The sequence below is a fragment of the Lepisosteus oculatus genome, chromosome 9, assembly GCF_040954835.1.
Source record: "Lepisosteus oculatus isolate fLepOcu1 chromosome 9, fLepOcu1.hap2, whole genome shotgun sequence".
NCBI classification, from domain to species: domain Eukaryota; kingdom Metazoa; phylum Chordata; class Actinopteri; order Semionotiformes; family Lepisosteidae; genus Lepisosteus; species Lepisosteus oculatus.
The window spans coordinates 35,294,545-35,311,122 of NC_090704.1; the positions used below are offsets into that span (position 1 = coordinate 35,294,545).

Sequence of the window (16,578 nt, forward strand, 5' to 3'; positions counted from 1 at the left end):
ATCTCCAGGAAGAACAACTTCAGGGAATACTATTGTGAGGATGCATAACCTTAAATGAACAAGATCTCTTGAAGCAAACAAAAAGTTTAGCTGTATACTGAAAAGTCCTCAAATTGCCAGGACTCATTCTGCTGAATAATTACTTTTTCCTATAGAATGTTCCCAGTTATGTGACTAGAGCACAAAAACCGTGCATAGCTGCATCGCTTTTCAAATTTACATTTGCTTAGTTGGCTGTGTATCTGCCAACTTCGTATTCATACATAAGCCATCCCCAACTGACTTAAATCGCATTCTTGGTGTTCATTACATTTTGTTTCATCATTATATTTGATTATCTTTTAACTTAATCTGTATGTATAGACTTTACAAGGTACAGCAATAATCCCATCACTAAACCTAATGGGACTCTCCATACACTGCTCCTCTTACTTGTTCCTCTTTGTGTCCAATTCCGAAGGCACATCTAGATCAATCAGTGGAGATCACAGTCATTCCCCGTAAATTTCAGTGCATTTACCTGGGTCCAGCTGAAATCTCTTAATAAAATAAATAAATAAATCTGTATAACTTTACAACTTTGTTCTGCAACTGAGGATTGCCGTCATACATTCACTAAATTAAAAAAATCACTTAATTTCAGCTGGGCAGAGAAGCAGGAAACACACAGAGTAAACAGCAGGCAACTCTGCGAGAACTTAGGTGCAACAAGGGTCCTTCTACTTTGAAAACATGAGACAAATACAAGAAGGCAGAATCATTATGTAACAGGCATTTCCTCAATTTTACAACACAAAGCACAACAAAGAAATGAGGAAGACGACAAACTACCATTTATTTTCATTATAAAACGGCTTTTAATAGCCATCTTCCCAAATTTAAAAGAACAAAAGACGACCATGGATAAGTAAAACTGCTTTTGTGCCACCTTCCCAAAATAGTTGGTAACATCAGCAGGTTCACAGTTCATACCAATGGGCATGTTTCTTTCTACAGACATCTAGAGGTGGGAGGGTTGATTGCCAATGAACATGCTTTTAGTATGGCCAGACAGAAGCATAAAAGGACTGTCACTACTTCAGGATTCTCTGCAACTCTTTAAAACTGAATCAAGAGTATATTTATTCAATTAATCGTCTTCAGCAAAAGCACTGTAAAAATACTCAGATATACAGTAACATAGAAAGAATGAACAATACGATTTTTAAATGTGCTAAACTGATTTTATAGCTGGAGTTCAGAAATAACTCCGGCTCTGTACCCAGGAGTGACTTCCATGTTGTTAAAAAGGCATTTCGCCTAACTACAGTTACTCATCTCAAACAGTTAATGAACTATTAACACTGTTCATTTGATTTAAAAAAAATGAATACATTTAAAGAGTACTGCGAAATAATTATTAGAAAACATTAACATTTAAAACCCAAAACAAAAGTAAATTCCAGTGAATTTGCTGATTTCCATATTGGGTGGGGGGGAAAACCTCCTAGAATACAAAGGCTTTTAACTTCAAGTTCTCAAAACACATCTTTTAGTTCCTTTGCTACTTCAGTCATTTTTGGTGCTGCACAACTAAGCATTCAAGTTGTGGACATGTTTAGTGTTTGCTCAGTAAAACAGAAATTGACTTAAATTAAATAACTGTTACTTTGACTGAAGAGATAAACCAGCCCCTTTCAACCTAACTTGTTCCCCCTCAAAATAACATCACACCCAAGGTAGATATCCTGTGGGTGTTTCAGGGGCCCTTTGCTCTGTGACCCCCTCAATGCCAGACATCAGTGGGCAGCTGAAAGTCCTTAAAGGTGAAGAAGGAAATGTCTCCGCTGTCCACCACTGCAAACATCACGGGGATATCTCCACTCTCATGGGCCAGTCGTTTCAGCACCTGCAGGTCTGGGACTGGCCCATCAAAGCTACAAAACAGCAGAAACAAATTAATGAGTAATTCAGGTCTCTTTGTTACAGACAGTGTAAATGTATTACTATGTTCAATGTTAAATCAGTGAAGGGGGTGGACCACAGATTTCATTTTCCTTATTACTTCCTCTTTGTATTTGAGGTTTCACCTATCACAGTAACTGATTACCTAATGTACTCTATGGAAATGAAGAATTCATTGAAAGCAAAGCTTTTTTTCTTTGCTTTTTTTTTAACTGATCTCTTCGTCTGATCTCTTCACCCTCAAAAAGGTGAGTAAACTGAAGCAATGTTTCCATAATATCTGTACTGATATGTCCATCTACCAATTCTGCCCTGTGAGAAAGTGACTGGAAACATTTTGTCAAAAATTACATGCTGTGCTCACAGTCTTTTGTACAGTGTTTCAAAGCAATGTTTCATCTTCCGTGCTCTAAGAGATCAAGTTCTTTCTGTAGTATTTGTGCTTCACTATCTTCAGCAGAGCCCTCAGTCTTACAGTTCCAGTCTTGTAAAGTGACGCCACTGACATAAGAATGAACTGCACATCACACCTTTCCCACTGGAGTCCAAAATCGTTGACTATGAACAAAATTATTTTTGGTATGTAGCAAACCAGGGATGCAGGGATACAAACAAAAAAATCCCAGAGAAAATACAATGGAGAGGGTTTTCTGCCACTAATTTTCATACACTAAATTCTTGTAGACTGTGCAAATAACCAGAAATATGTTTTTATTTTTAGAACTGCATCCACAAATTCTCATTTATCAAACTGCATGTTTACACGTACCTGGCAATGCAAAGAGATCAGTATTGTCCAGTAAAAGTTCTCAACCAGCTGAGGACAGCAGCTGGGGAACCCCCAACCACAGTCGGCTAGGGGTGGCCCAAATTTGAACTTGCAGCCTCTGGACTGCACAGGCAATGCGTTTTGTATTGGTTGATTCACTGCACATACACAAATCATTTCATTGCATTTTCAAACCGACTGCAGTGTATTCAGCTACATGTTGTATGTTTTCTGAGCATTACATCACTAGGTAAAATGACTTTTCCAACAATTCCTTTTGTAGTATCCGAGTACCTGCAGACACACATGCGAGAATAAGGTTTCCCGGGATTCGTCTTCTTAAACTCCGCAACTGTACCAGGCTGGTAGACATCAAAGGCAATTTTCCATTGATCTGACTTGTCTGAGAGGCTGAGGAGACATAAACGTAATTGTACAAAGATCTCATTTTCTGCTTCCCCTGCATTAGCAGATATTAATTGGAGATTTCAGGTTTCGACAGCAAGAGGACTCAGCTTCATGCTAATGTATGTGGAAATACCCAAGGGTGTATTTATTTATCTTTGGCTGAACAGGAGAACTTGGGGAACCTGCTGAGCAGATGTGATCAGCGTCCCACGTCTCTGAGATCACAGCCTGTGGGAAACACTGACCAAGTTGCTGAAGCAGATCCTCCAGGATGAGATACACTGATCAGTAAGTTATTAGCCCCCAAATGAGAATGGGTTAATTTTGTAACGTGTAGCATGTATCCTACATGCCTACTTGCTTTTCAAACTGCTCTACCTTTCAATCCCTGGAGAAAAGGCCAGCAAGCACGCTGATTCACAGCCCTAACATGTATCAGTAGGCAACAGCTTTATGTAGTTTAAAAAAACATTTAAACTGGAGAACATGCAATAAATGCTCTCAGAAAATTATATTTTTTATGACAGTAATGAGATGTCTTTTTTTTTATAATGTCGTTCGAATCAGCTTGCCACAAAGTACTTTACAGAATATATTGCAGTAAACAATATAGCAAATGTACAGCATGAGCATGGAGGAGAGGAAAACAAAACCCCCCAGTGGGAGGAAAGAAACCTCTGGGGTCCCAGGGCCCAATTATTCCCCCTGCACTCCAAGCAGTGCATTAGTGGTACATTAATCATAATAGAACATGATCCGTTTCTGCAAAGTCCAAGGTTGGTATCCTGACCCTCAGACCATTTTCCTTTCATTTTGCTGCATTTTTTTTTTTGCTCTAGCATCATGAGATATCAAGTAATTATTAAATATCATTTCGGCTTTGCACGCTGGCAGACAGAGCAAAAAGAAGCATGATAAGCTGGCAGACCAAATTAACTGGGGTCAGACATTTATAATGTACACCTTACAGAAATGTTAATGGTGTTTTCTGTACCCTGTACATAACATTTATTGTTAGATGTCTCAACAGATGCAGCACAAGTTAATATACACAAGTCATTACAAGTCCCAGCTAATCAAAGTAACTTACTTTGATGCTCCATCACACAAGCGTGAAGGCTTGATAATACCGATTCTCTCTAGCAGGTCACCTGAAGGAGAAAAAGAGAATCACACTACACTTAAATGTTTAAACATGTATAGCTTAAATAAAACAGTACTATAAATGGAGAGCTACATTTTTAAAATTGAAAAAATTGAATGTGTGGCAAATTATTAGATGTCCATCCGCCCATTTTCTAAATGCTTCTTCTGATTTGTGGTTGCAGGAGAGCCAGAGCTTATCCCAGCAAGCGACAGCAGGATACACTTTGGATGGGATGCCAGTCCACTGCAGTGCAGACATACTCACACCTAGGGACATTTATCCCTGAAGCCATTTAACCTAACAGTACGTCTTTGGACCTTGAAAGAAAACCCACGTGAACAAACAAATTCTATGCAGATAGCACTCCAGATCCAGAATTAAACCCAGTGCCCCAGCGCTGTGAGGCAACAATGTCAACCACTGTGCCATCCTGACACCATTATTAGATGTATAAAACCATTGAATGAAATTACATACAGCAATTTCATGCATATCAAAACCACAGATCTGTGTCTTACATATTTTTTTTAAACTATTAGACTATTAAATGCATGCATCAAATAAGCTGTACAGTCTGTACTGATCAAGAAGGGAACAACTTATTTTCTCCATTTGCAAACCATATTATTAAGAAAGAAGCCTGGCACATGTCAATGAATATTGGTTATGCCAAGTAGCGCCTGACATCTTTGTTTGCTTCAGTAAAAAGTAATGCAAATCTTAGGTACATGGTTAACTGACTCATTCGATGGGCCTATTGGGTCAATCAGATTAAAATGAAATTTAATCATGGGCCCACTAGGTGCTCTGTCAGTCATGCCGAAGACATTGCCTTCACATGGTCCCACACTTTGCAACATGGCTGCGACTTGCTTCTAACACAGCTGCTACTAAAACCCAAAGCAGCTTAGACTCCCATAAAAACCGTCTCCACACCATGTTGCATAAGCTGGCCTTCTGAGGCAAAAATCTTGGATTGCTCTCACAAGCTATAGTAGGACCGCAGCCATATTGTACTTCCCAAGGATCCTGAGGCTACCTGTGCAGGAGGCGTCCCCCGGCGCAGTGAGAGGCCTGACCGCTTCTTCCCACAGATGTGCCGGCCTGCCCTTCGTCCTCCCCTGCCTCCTCCTCTCCAGCAGCTCCCTGTACTCCTTCCAGCTGCTGCAGCGCTGGACCTCCCTGTCCTCGTTCACCCCTCGTCTGTGGCACCTCACCCTCTCCTGCTCCCTCTCCCGCTGGGAGAGCCGCTCGGGCTTTAGGTTCAGCCTTCCCAGCCACGGGGTGATGTCACAAGTCCCCGCCGACAGGCCCGGGGGCAGCAGAGCCGGATTCGGGGCAGGGAGGCTGGGGAGCCATCCAGATGACCCCAAATCAGGGAAGGAAATCTTACTGAAGTCCCATTTTGGCCTGGGTAGATGTGAGGAGCTCCCCAACCTGTCTTCTGTGCCCTCCGGTGGACACGGAGGCTCATCTGGGTGACTAACCCACCAGCTTCTCTGTGGGGCAGCAGAGACAGATTCAGCTTCCATTTGGATTTCCACAGCAGGCGCTGGGGGGTCCGGCATCAACTTCTCCTCTGAGCCCAACACAGTCCTCCCCGGGTCCTGACCGTTCTTCCTGTCAAATACTGAATCTTCCTTCTTCTGCTTCTCTTGTTGTTCTTCTTGCCCATCTCCAATCCTGCTGAAGCAGAGACTCAACGTCAGCCCACAGTGCTTAAAGCTCTTCCCAGGTCTGCTGAATATTGGGCTGAAGAAAAGGCTAGGTCAGCAGAATGCCCCTCAACACATCCCACTGGTTTTTAGTTACCAAACTTTGCTGAATTTCTTCATGACGACACGATACAACCTTACCGTATGAGATGCATTAGCTACAGTGCCGACACCGATTTAATGACCGAGCCTATACAACCTATACCAAGTTAAGAGTTAAATTCTTTGCAATTCTGTTTGCAAATGGAAAATTATTTTTTTTATTCCTGACTGTAGGCTTTTGTTTTTTTAAAGTAAATTATTTATTATTGGAGGAGGGGTTGTCAACCCCCGATCTTCCTCCTCACCTAGAGCTGGGCCCATGGCTGCGCTTTCGCTTCAGGTGCTGTCTGGCAGGCTTCTCTCGCTGGAAGGACAGGTTCAGCTGTCTCTCATACGGTGAAGGAACACTACTGCAAAAACAGACGCAAGAACAGGGCTATGTGATAATTCTTTCACGGACATTTCTAAATTCTTCTGAAGGCCATATTAAATCAGGAGGCTGCAGAACAAGAAAGAATCCCAGCTATAAATACATGTTCATATGCCAATGGGCAAAATGATACACCTATAAACTTTAGAGTGTATACTGACAAGCCAGGTCATTTATTTACAGGCTTCCTTGAGCAACACCCAACAAAAATTGAAATGTAGACCAACGAGGCACAATGTAGGTTATCACAGGTAATATTATTGGTCAATTCTGTCATGATTAAACCAATCAACATGATTAAAACAAAATATGATTTCAAAACATCTGAAAATGTCCACTGTCTACACTATAACCTGTTCTCTTGTGGACCAAGGAACAAAAAAGAAATGTGTGGTCTCTTTAAGAACATGACTAAAAATAACACCATCATAACTTCCACTTATGAAATGTGTTGAATCAATCTACAGCTTGTTACCTTGGGTCAAATCTATTAACAATGTATCCCAGTCTCTTCAAATGGCTGAAGACCTTGGGGGAAAAAGAGAGAATGATTACATTACTGTCCAGTAGAGTTGCATGAAATTATCTCCAATGTACCTGGATTATATTTTTTCTGGTCAAAAAGTGAAGCTTTAGGGGAGATCTTACAGTATCAATTAAAAAACAAGAACTTTTTTTGCTAGTGAATAGCCCTATCACTCAACAAAATGAAACTGTTATTTCAATTACCATATTGTCTTTAAGGAAGACATATTTACCTCATCTTATAGGAGAATGGGGTACTTAAGGAGAATTAATTTCCTTTACACTAATGTGAAGACTCTCTTTCACTTTTCTTTCTCAAGGTGAACATTCCTGATGCTGATGTAGTGAGAATGACACTACTACATCAGACAACTCCAAAGATGAGTCGGTATATTTCAGCTGCTACACCTTGATGAGTCCTGAAACTCCATAATTAGAACAGGGTTCATACCAGAGGTAAATTTCAGCTTTTTAAGAGCTCAAAGCAAATTTTAAAAAGAAGTCACCAACAGAAAATTGAAATACATTAGCTTGTAATTAAGAACTCACCACAAACCAGAAGACATAGTTTATCCTGGAACCAGGGTTGAGACCAACTAAATATGTATTTTCCATCAAATATGGATGTCTTACATGCTTTTTAAACTTTGCAAGCAGACTTTTACAAAGCAGAGTCATGTTACAAAACACTGGAATCAACAATTATTTTGTTCCCACCCACTCTGGAATCACCAATAGCTCAAAACGGATCCCACAGATACGACTCCTGTCCAGCACAGAGAGAACCACTGACCTCACCGCCATCTCACAGGAGCTGCTCTTTTGCTAGAAGCCACCACTGATTGCAGCTCTACTGAGCTGCCTCAGAAAACACCCTTTAATTTATTACATTTGCACTATCATGCCAAAGAAGATCACTTAACACTTATCATCACTTAAGGACACTTTTAGCATTCTTCAGCCTGAAGTGGTTCACCACAATAGTTTGAGCCAACATGGTGGCATATTCCCACGGAATCAATTAATAACATAAAATAACTTTTTCACAAATGTAAAAATAACAGGCAGCTGCATTATAATCTGTTGCCAGTTTGGCAAACAAAAATGGATTCTAATGTCTTCTGCAAGGGAGTTGCTCACATGAGTACATTTCTTTTGATTCCTGTGTCATACCTGGTACTGCTGCAAGGTTATGGTGTCACTAGAAAGAAACATCTCATAACCTTCCTGAACCGACAGGGGTAAATCTCTGTAGAACACCTGCACATTCCCCTACAATATAACAGCAAAAGCAAAAAACAAACTGTTACAATGCATTGCATTCTGTAGTTTCTAAAAACACAAACCTGGAAAAAACTTTATATTTTACTGTGAGAAACTAACAAAATCTATAGAAGGACAAACATACTAAATGTACAGCATGTAAATAACTTTAAAAAGTCAAGCATTTTAGGAAAGTATAACTTGAAACTCCAGAAACACACATTAAGCAAATTTCAATGAAAAAATGCCACATATAACTAGATATGTTCCTCTGTTCCATGCTTACATTCTCACTCACCAGATTCCAGTTTTTAAAAACGGGGAGCTAATTTTCTCAATGTTTTTTTATTAATTCTGAACCACTCTTATTTAACGATTCCCAACATCAGATTTCTGACAATTGTATGTACAGCGAAAGCATCTGCAATCGCACAAATATGTCAGACTATTTTTTCCTGTAAAGGTAAAAATACAGATATGATATGGACCTTAAAAGGTGCCTCCTTGATTTTGATTTTTTTCAAACAAAGATACATGAAAATCCAGCTTGATACCTCATTGCCACATTAAATTAACAACCATGTATCAGGTTTCTCATTGATTCTTAATTCTGCACAAAGCACAGACAGACTCACTCAGCAGGCAATACAGAGCTTGGACTGTATAAACCAGTAATTCTCTGCTGCATGGCCAAGATTACAGAATCACTACTCTACCACACATTCTGACACAGAACAGACCAAAGGCTGGAACAACCCAACTCACACACTCCAGAAGATGCAGAGCCTCTTCCGGCAGGAGAAACTGCTTCCCTTGCTCAGAGAACCCCATGGTCTGCCAAAATTTCCCCTGGAAAATGAAAAAGATAAACATCAGTGCTTGCCTCCCAGGGGTGCTTTGTGGGAACCATGAGTGGCAGATAGGTTTGAACTAAAAATCCTCTTCATGCAAAAAATGCTTATGCTGTGTGTTTTATCTGCTGCGAAATCCCGAAACATACAGTGCTTCATCAGTGTATATAAAACAGAATATTCCGCAGTGTGCCTGATCTACCCTAAGGTTTAGGGGGGCTTTTGAATTCCTCAGATTAAGAGAAAGCAATGCTGTTTTAAAGCATATATAACTACATATTTGTGATTTGTGTTGCCTTAAAATTCCCCTACCGCAGAAGAAAATGTGAGGGGCACCCCTCACACTGGAGCTGAATATCTGTGAAGTGTCCATCCATCTGCTTGTATAAGGCTGGAGCCCAGCTGAGGGACAGGAATAGGAACTGATAATGTGATGAAGATAGAAGAAAAGTTCCCACTATAGTCTAACCAGCACATACACACCTTGGCCCAGTTGTTGTTGCCACACATGTTTGTCTGTTGTGTATAAAGGTAACTGGTATGTTCGAGAGTACTTTCATAGTTTAACTCTCTATTACCTAAACTATTGATAAGTTTTTTTACAAAAATATTTCTCATCACAACTGTATCCCAGATTAAGGTACTTACTGCTGGAGATTTAAGCTCCACAACATTGCCTGTGGGAATCCATTCTGTTTTCACCAGGCTTCCTCTGGGGATACACATAGACGGTTACCAGTAAACCAGGAGGGTTGTTTTTTCTCTCTCAAGAGGAAAAAACTAAAAATTCAGGTATGTGATTTAAAGCTGGATATTTTCTTGTTGCATTCTCTACAGGTCAGGAAAGACTTCTCTTTTTGAAGCTAAAAAGTGCAGACATTTACTAGAAGAGGCTAAACATCAGGCATAACTCTGTATAGACACTATTACTGTGAACTGAGGACTGAGCGCTGTCTGTAGGACTGCATTTCCAGTAACTTGTTTCAGATCACAGTCTGATTTTTTAAATGATATATCCCTAACTTCCTCAACTTATTGCACTTGTTCCCGCTCTAACAGGAATACTGTGGAGTGAGCTAGCGTTTGTCATGGCTGCCAGTCACACCTCCACTCATCTGTCACTCATGGTCGCCATGGAAATCCCTGTGACTGTTGACAAGAAGCCTGTATAAATTGTGGGCAATTACACCACACCTGCCACAGGTGAGGCAGTATTTTTAAGGTGTGCTCTCAGAGTACTCAGGACTTTCATCTATAGACACTGAGGGCCTCTTGAACTTTAGCTTCTGTGTCTCCCATCTTGTGCTAGTCTTGCATTCCTGACATCGCTTTGTCCTCCACTACACCTCTTGGGTCAACACTGTGCTGGTTACTTTTTATGGTGTTTATCTCAGCTTGAATTCTGGTTTGCTTTCCGGACAACACTTTTATTGTATCCTCAGTTTGCTATCACACCACGCTGCCTGCAGCATCCTGTTTCATCTTTCTCTCTGACCTAACACATGGGTTTACTTTACGTCTCCTAGCAGGAGACATTTAAGGTCTGCTGTCAGAGTACTCACGGCTCTGGTATAGAGTTAAGCTCTCTGATACTGGAGACCAACACTGCCCTCCACTTCCCTCTCCCAAACACTCACAATCGTTCTACGCGCTCCTCTTCGATCAGAGCCCAGTGTTCATCCAGGCTCCTCCGCAGCCGTTCCTTCTGCTTCTCGGAGGCGTCAGGGAGAAAATCCTTCTGGCCCCGTGCCGGAATCTTGTGGCTCCGGGACCGAGCAGAAAAGAGCTCCGTGGGACTGTCAAGATAAAAAAAGTTAACTCTGCCAGGAGTTGTTCCCTCAGTGTGGGATATTGTGCTGTTACATATACACCCTGTGTTACTCTCCATGTACTTCTGCGTTTTCAAGTCCCAACTCCATCTTCATCTCAGATGAGTTTACCAGCTCAACTCTCTTTTGAGAGGCATGACCCAAACCACCATATTAAGAATTTTGTGAGGTTAGATTGTGATGCAAGCTTGAGGAATTTTCACCCTTCGGAGGCACAGAGTGATTTTTTTTACAGTGCAATCCATGGGACACAATATGAGTATCTATCTACTCATTCATTGAAGAAACACAGTGTGACACTATGACAACAATCTGCTGTACATATATTCTGATTCTTAAAACATTTACCACTAGCAGTATTTACATTTATTGTTTGGTTCTAAACTTTTGGGGGATATTTGCAATAGAAATTATGGGTGGAATGTGCATAATAAAATAAGTATTAGACTTCCAATAATTAAGAAAAGCATTACCGTTACTATTCTCATTATTCAGGAAAAACAGCTTGAGGCTGTGAGATCCCTGAATGGAATTCAATGCAAGTCTGAAAAGAGGATCAAGTTAATCATGATGACACTAAAGGCATCTTACTGTGCCAGGCAGGGCATAAGGGCATCAGCTAAGATAACGTTTAGATACAGTAATAATACTACACGAATCATATAGTTATAATATATAATGGTTTCATAAAGAAAAGTGTTAGGAAACGTGAACTATTTTTTAGCAGAGATACAGTACAAATAAACGTAAGCCATTCTGCCGTGCAAAAACGTCCCAAATATCAAACACCGACTTTCCGGGAAACCTACACATTACGATACAGCACTACAGATGTAGATGTTTCTGTGAAGTTCGCAATGAAGAAATGTAAACACTACCAAAAGCTTGCATTTATTATCACGGAAGAGCATGCGATGGTAGAGTTCACGCCTTTGTTATTGGGAAGTTTCAGTTCTTAACAATAATGCTCAGAAACAAATACACGTGTCTAACACATACCTGCCTCGCTGTCTGCAGTGCGAAAAACAGCTGACACTGTACAAGAAGAAACCCCGGGGTGATCATGTAAATTACTTTAAAGCCTACAAATTCTGAGTGCATACATGTTTCTTACCAGAGCAATTCGCTGCAGAAAACGGCTTTCTTACTCACTCCTTCGCTTTCTAGATCTGCCATCTTTAGGAAAACGCACCTCAATATCTGCGAGTTTCTGGGTCCTAGCGCCCGTACGAATGACACCCAATCTACGGCAAGCTAACTGGGTCTTAAGCTGTAGGTGTAAGTCTTTACGCATCGCCGATTTAGCTACAAAATATATATACAGTAGATTGTAACACATTTGCATACGCTTAAAAGTTTTGTAAAGCGTCACATTTTTACATGACCGTGACACAAAACATTTACTATAATAGCATGTACAGAATATATCTAATTTCCTGACTTTATTACAATTTTTAAAGTACAATACAAAATATAAAAAAGATCTGTAATATTAATTGCTTTACTGCATGATTTGCTTGCTTGATGTTTCTATATGCATCTAATAAAGTAACTACATTAAAAACAGACCCTTACACAAAATTAACGATTTAATTACAATCGATTTCTTAATCTTTTAATTTTTAATTTTAAATGGTTAGAATCAGAATTGAAAGGAATATTCAACATTACAATAACATTAACATTAGGCCTTTGGGTACATTTATTTTACCACAAAACGACCGTAACTGTAATTGACATATAGCATATATGCAAAGACAAAACTTTGACTCAGTGGTTTGGTTTTCTAAACATACAGTATAATGTCAGGGTTATGGGTTTAAATCTTCAGTGAGGCTTTGCTGTTGTACACCTGAGAAAGGAACTTTGGCTCCAGTTAAATGCGCAGCTGTATACATGGGGGAAAATGTAAGCCGATTTGGATAAAGGTGATAGCCAAATAAAAATAAGTTACTATCAGCTGCAGTCGGTAGAGGAATTGGTTTGTACTTTCTTGAGAGGCATAAGGAGTGGTTTTAAAATAACACTTTTTCAACATCTTAGTATAGCAGGAGTAAATCTTGACGTTAGTTATTTTGCTGTAGTTTGTGTCTCTGCTGCAGCACGACAAAACCCACCTCATTCATTAGTGCTACATTTGTCCCGTTGAAAATAACGTTTGTGCTGACCCAGACCTGGGCCAACCCAGGCCTACCCAATCACTCCAAAGTAACTTAAGATGTTTTTCCCTTGTTTGCGTTACATAATTTACTTTTTAATGTTACTGGTTTGATTTTTTTTCCATCGTATGTGATTTGAAATTGGCTCGCTGTATCTGTATCTGACCAATAAGAAAATTATGTAAATATTGTAGGGCGGTGGATGCGTAGCCGTAGCCTAATTGGCTATCGTTGTCGTCAAACCCTCTTAGAGCTATCTACCGCTATGTTTTTGGTTTAATAGCCAACATGGCAAAAGAAATGCATATATCTACGTTTTTCAAAAAGCCGCCTGTAGATGACCAGACCAGTCCCCAAACAAATAAGACACATGAGATGCTACAGAGATGCTACATTGTATGGGTGACAGGGCCTTCTCCTGCTATGCCCCCAAGCTCTGGAACTCTTTGCCCAAGGATATTACAGAGTCACCTTCTCTAAACTCCTTCAAATCTAGACTCAAAACCTTCTTCTTCAGAAAAGCCTTTACTTAACTGGTTCCATTCTTCACCCCTCTGCTCTTCTTAATACCACCTTCCACGGTCTCCTCTATTGTTATTGTTGTATTGTTGTAATTATAATTGTGTCCTATCTTGTGAAATATTCTTAACATTTGTTGTAGTCTTCTTATTTATTGTTATTGTCATCCTGTAAAGCGCTTTGAGAAGCCACCTTTAATGGCGCTATATAAAATAAAGTTTTTATTATTATTATTATTATTATTATTATTATTATTATTATTATTATTATTATTATTATTATTACAGGCATCTTGGGTTTTAAGGAGTACAGCCTAGCTTCCCGAATACAATGTGCACGCGTTTGCTTGTAGCAGCTCGATACATGCTCGACTTGTAGGAGTTGAGCACGAAGAGGTTCTAAAATTTGTCCTGTAAACAAATTACAAGTTTTTGGAATGCATGAATAACATTAAGATAATATTTGACGGATAGATGCGAGTGTGCATTTTACAGATAACTATTCAGATCGCCTCTAAATTCCCTGCAGTATTTTTATGTGAACGACGTTTACAGAGCTAAAATACATCCAAAGTATGTATTTGACACTTTTATTAGCAGACCATTCTTGCAATTAAAGGTACGATGAATTGGTTAGCACTGTAGTGCGACTATACCAATTTAGTGTTAAGTCTTGTGGGAAATCATGAATTTCCAAATTAGAATACTAATTTCGTGGGTTTCATACAAGTTTAAAAGCATCATGAAGGATCAAACAAGATCTTCAGAACTTAATATTTTAATACCTTCGCAGTTTTTATTCTCATGGCGCCTCACTAGATATTACCCTTGGGGCGATGCATTTACTCCAGCCTCTGAAACCCATACGTGCGTGCACGTTCTTCTGGTATATTTGTGCTCAAGTCCGCTGAATATTTAAAGGCAAGGTAAAAGCTCCGTGAAGCTGCCCCCTCCATACCCCAAATAAAAGATGAAACCCACCGCATTTGTGCCGGTTTGTACCGTGGAAAATAACATTTGTGCTGCTTTCGTTCCCAAGATATAACGCCCTATTTTCCTGGTGATCACGTGACCATGCATGGCGACTTTGACCTCCAGTGACCCCGTCTCCCGAGTTCAAGCGTCTGTTACAGTTTAGCTCGTACCTTTAACATTTTAAAGACAATCAGTATCCATAAACATCTGAGCCTCCTTACATGTGAATAATACTAAAACGTGACGGATGCCAAAAAGTTAACTGTCTATGACATAAACCTGTGGTTGTAATGTACGTGAAATCATCGCGATTGTGAGATCTGTTTTTTTTTTCTATGGCACGTTTTCCTTTTCTTCCTCTACGGTGACACGCTGTTGCCAAACTGTGGGATACCATCGCGTAAAGACCTCCGCAGCATGTCATGATAGGGACCCAATGTATATCGCATGTAGATCGCAGTACATATCAGATATTATCACGACTGGCACCTTGCTTCAATGCCACCTTGGCACTGCTGTCGCAACAAAGGTCTCATATTAGGACGTGATATACCCAGATGTGGACTTTGTGTCCGGACATGGGGTCAGCATATCCTGTCAGGGTATGTCCTATCGCAACATACAGTATGAACTTCATGTCGATTCATATCATGGGCTTCATATCGCGACATGGGCATGAGAGTTTTGTCATATAATGATATATGGACTCCATGTCGCGACATGGGGCGGTGCATTTTTGCCGGGGTATTTCATATCGCGATATGCGGGCTTCATGTCGCGACATAGGCGCGGGGGCATTTTTTCATATCGCGATATGCGGGCTCCATGTCGCGACATGGGTGGGGGCATTTTTGCCGGGATATTTCATATCGCGATATGCGGGCTTCATGTCGCGACATAGGCGCGGGGGCATTTTTCATATCGCGATATGCGGGCTCCATGTCGCGACATGGGTGGGGGCATTTTTGCCGGAATATTTCATATCGCGATATGCAGGCTTCGTGTCGCGACATAGGCGCGGGGGCATTTTTCATATCGCGATATGCGGGCTTCATGTCGCGACATAGGCGCGGGGGCATTTTTCATATCGCGATATGCGGGCTTCATGTCGCGACGCGGGGAGGTTGGGGTTGTCGGGGTATGTCATATCGCGATATATGGACTTAATGTTCCAACAGTGGCGCCATGACTGATGCGCCAGTCGCAATGGGTATCGGGGTGTGATCGTGATGCGCACACTTCTATCGTAACATGCTATCGGAGTCGTGAACGCGCTGTGGATGTCATGACATTCTTTGCCTGCTATTCAGTTTTGACCTTTTTCTTAGATTGATTAGTAATTTGAAACCAATGGATGTGTTACTGAATATCCAGCGTTCTCATACAGCACACACCGTTAAACGGGGCTACAGTATTTGGACCAAGAAGAACATCTATCACCTGTGCATCTGCATTTTCTCGGAACTTCCGCTGTGGCGCTTTACCCAATCAGAGTATCGATTCTCACTTTTCAACCAATCGCGGCCCGAGCTGTTCGGGGGTTTAGCCAATCACGGATCTGAGAGCTGTTCAAGCTAGCAGCGCCAGGTGGATCGGGTTGTTTACTGTCAATGAGAAGCTATTTTTAAAATGCTTTACTTATTTGCAAAATAACTACATCGACTTATAGTTTTAACGTTTTTATTGATTCACGATATCCCGTACTCTTCGAAATAAATACATTTTTTATTTGAAAGTTTAACTGTCTCCGCTGCTTTCTGTAATGAATACATGGTATTTAAATCATTTTAATCGTATATTTAAGGTAGGGGAAACATCTCTGCTTTGTACTTCAAAAATGAATAGAATTGTAAAGTCTATGATCATTACACAGGTATTATTATGCTCATGCTTTCAATTTTGTTTTTTTATTGTTAAATTCTATCGATCTTGAAACTAATACCTAAAAATGTGAATATGGGCTCTCGTGTTGTACCAGTGGTAATTTGGAAACTGGTGTCCCT

The 16,578-nt window shown here is 40.4% G+C and overlaps 1 protein-coding gene across 5 annotated transcripts; it reads right to left on the minus strand.

Moving 5' to 3' along the window:
• Positions 1 to 744: 744 nt before the first annotated feature.
• On the minus strand, positions 745 to 14,731 carry tsen54 (TSEN54 tRNA splicing endonuclease subunit). 5 transcript variants are annotated; one of them, XM_015355891.2, is made up of 11 exons: positions 14,582 to 14,731; positions 10,732 to 10,890; positions 9,743 to 9,806; positions 9,009 to 9,092; positions 8,154 to 8,252; positions 6,931 to 6,983; positions 6,331 to 6,435; positions 5,308 to 6,020; positions 4,212 to 4,272; positions 3,008 to 3,124; positions 745 to 1,916 (listed from the first exon to the last, which is right to left on the minus strand). In XM_015355891.2, the coding sequence occupies exons 1-11, from the start codon at positions 14,584 to 14,586 to the stop codon at positions 1,766 to 1,768; spliced, it is 1,611 nt and encodes a 536-aa protein (XP_015211377.2). In that variant the 5' UTR covers positions 14,587 to 14,731; the 3' UTR covers positions 745 to 1,765. The 5 variants fall into 5 exon arrangements, with proteins under 5 accessions (XP_015211377.2, XP_015211376.2, XP_015211373.2 ...); XM_015355890.2 differs by lacking the exon at positions 14,582 to 14,731 and adding an exon at positions 12,038 to 12,329 and having other exon boundaries at positions 3,020 to 3,124; XM_015355887.2 differs by lacking the exon at positions 14,582 to 14,731 and adding an exon at positions 12,038 to 12,326.
• Between the last annotated feature and the right edge of the window lie 1,847 nt (positions 14,732 to 16,578).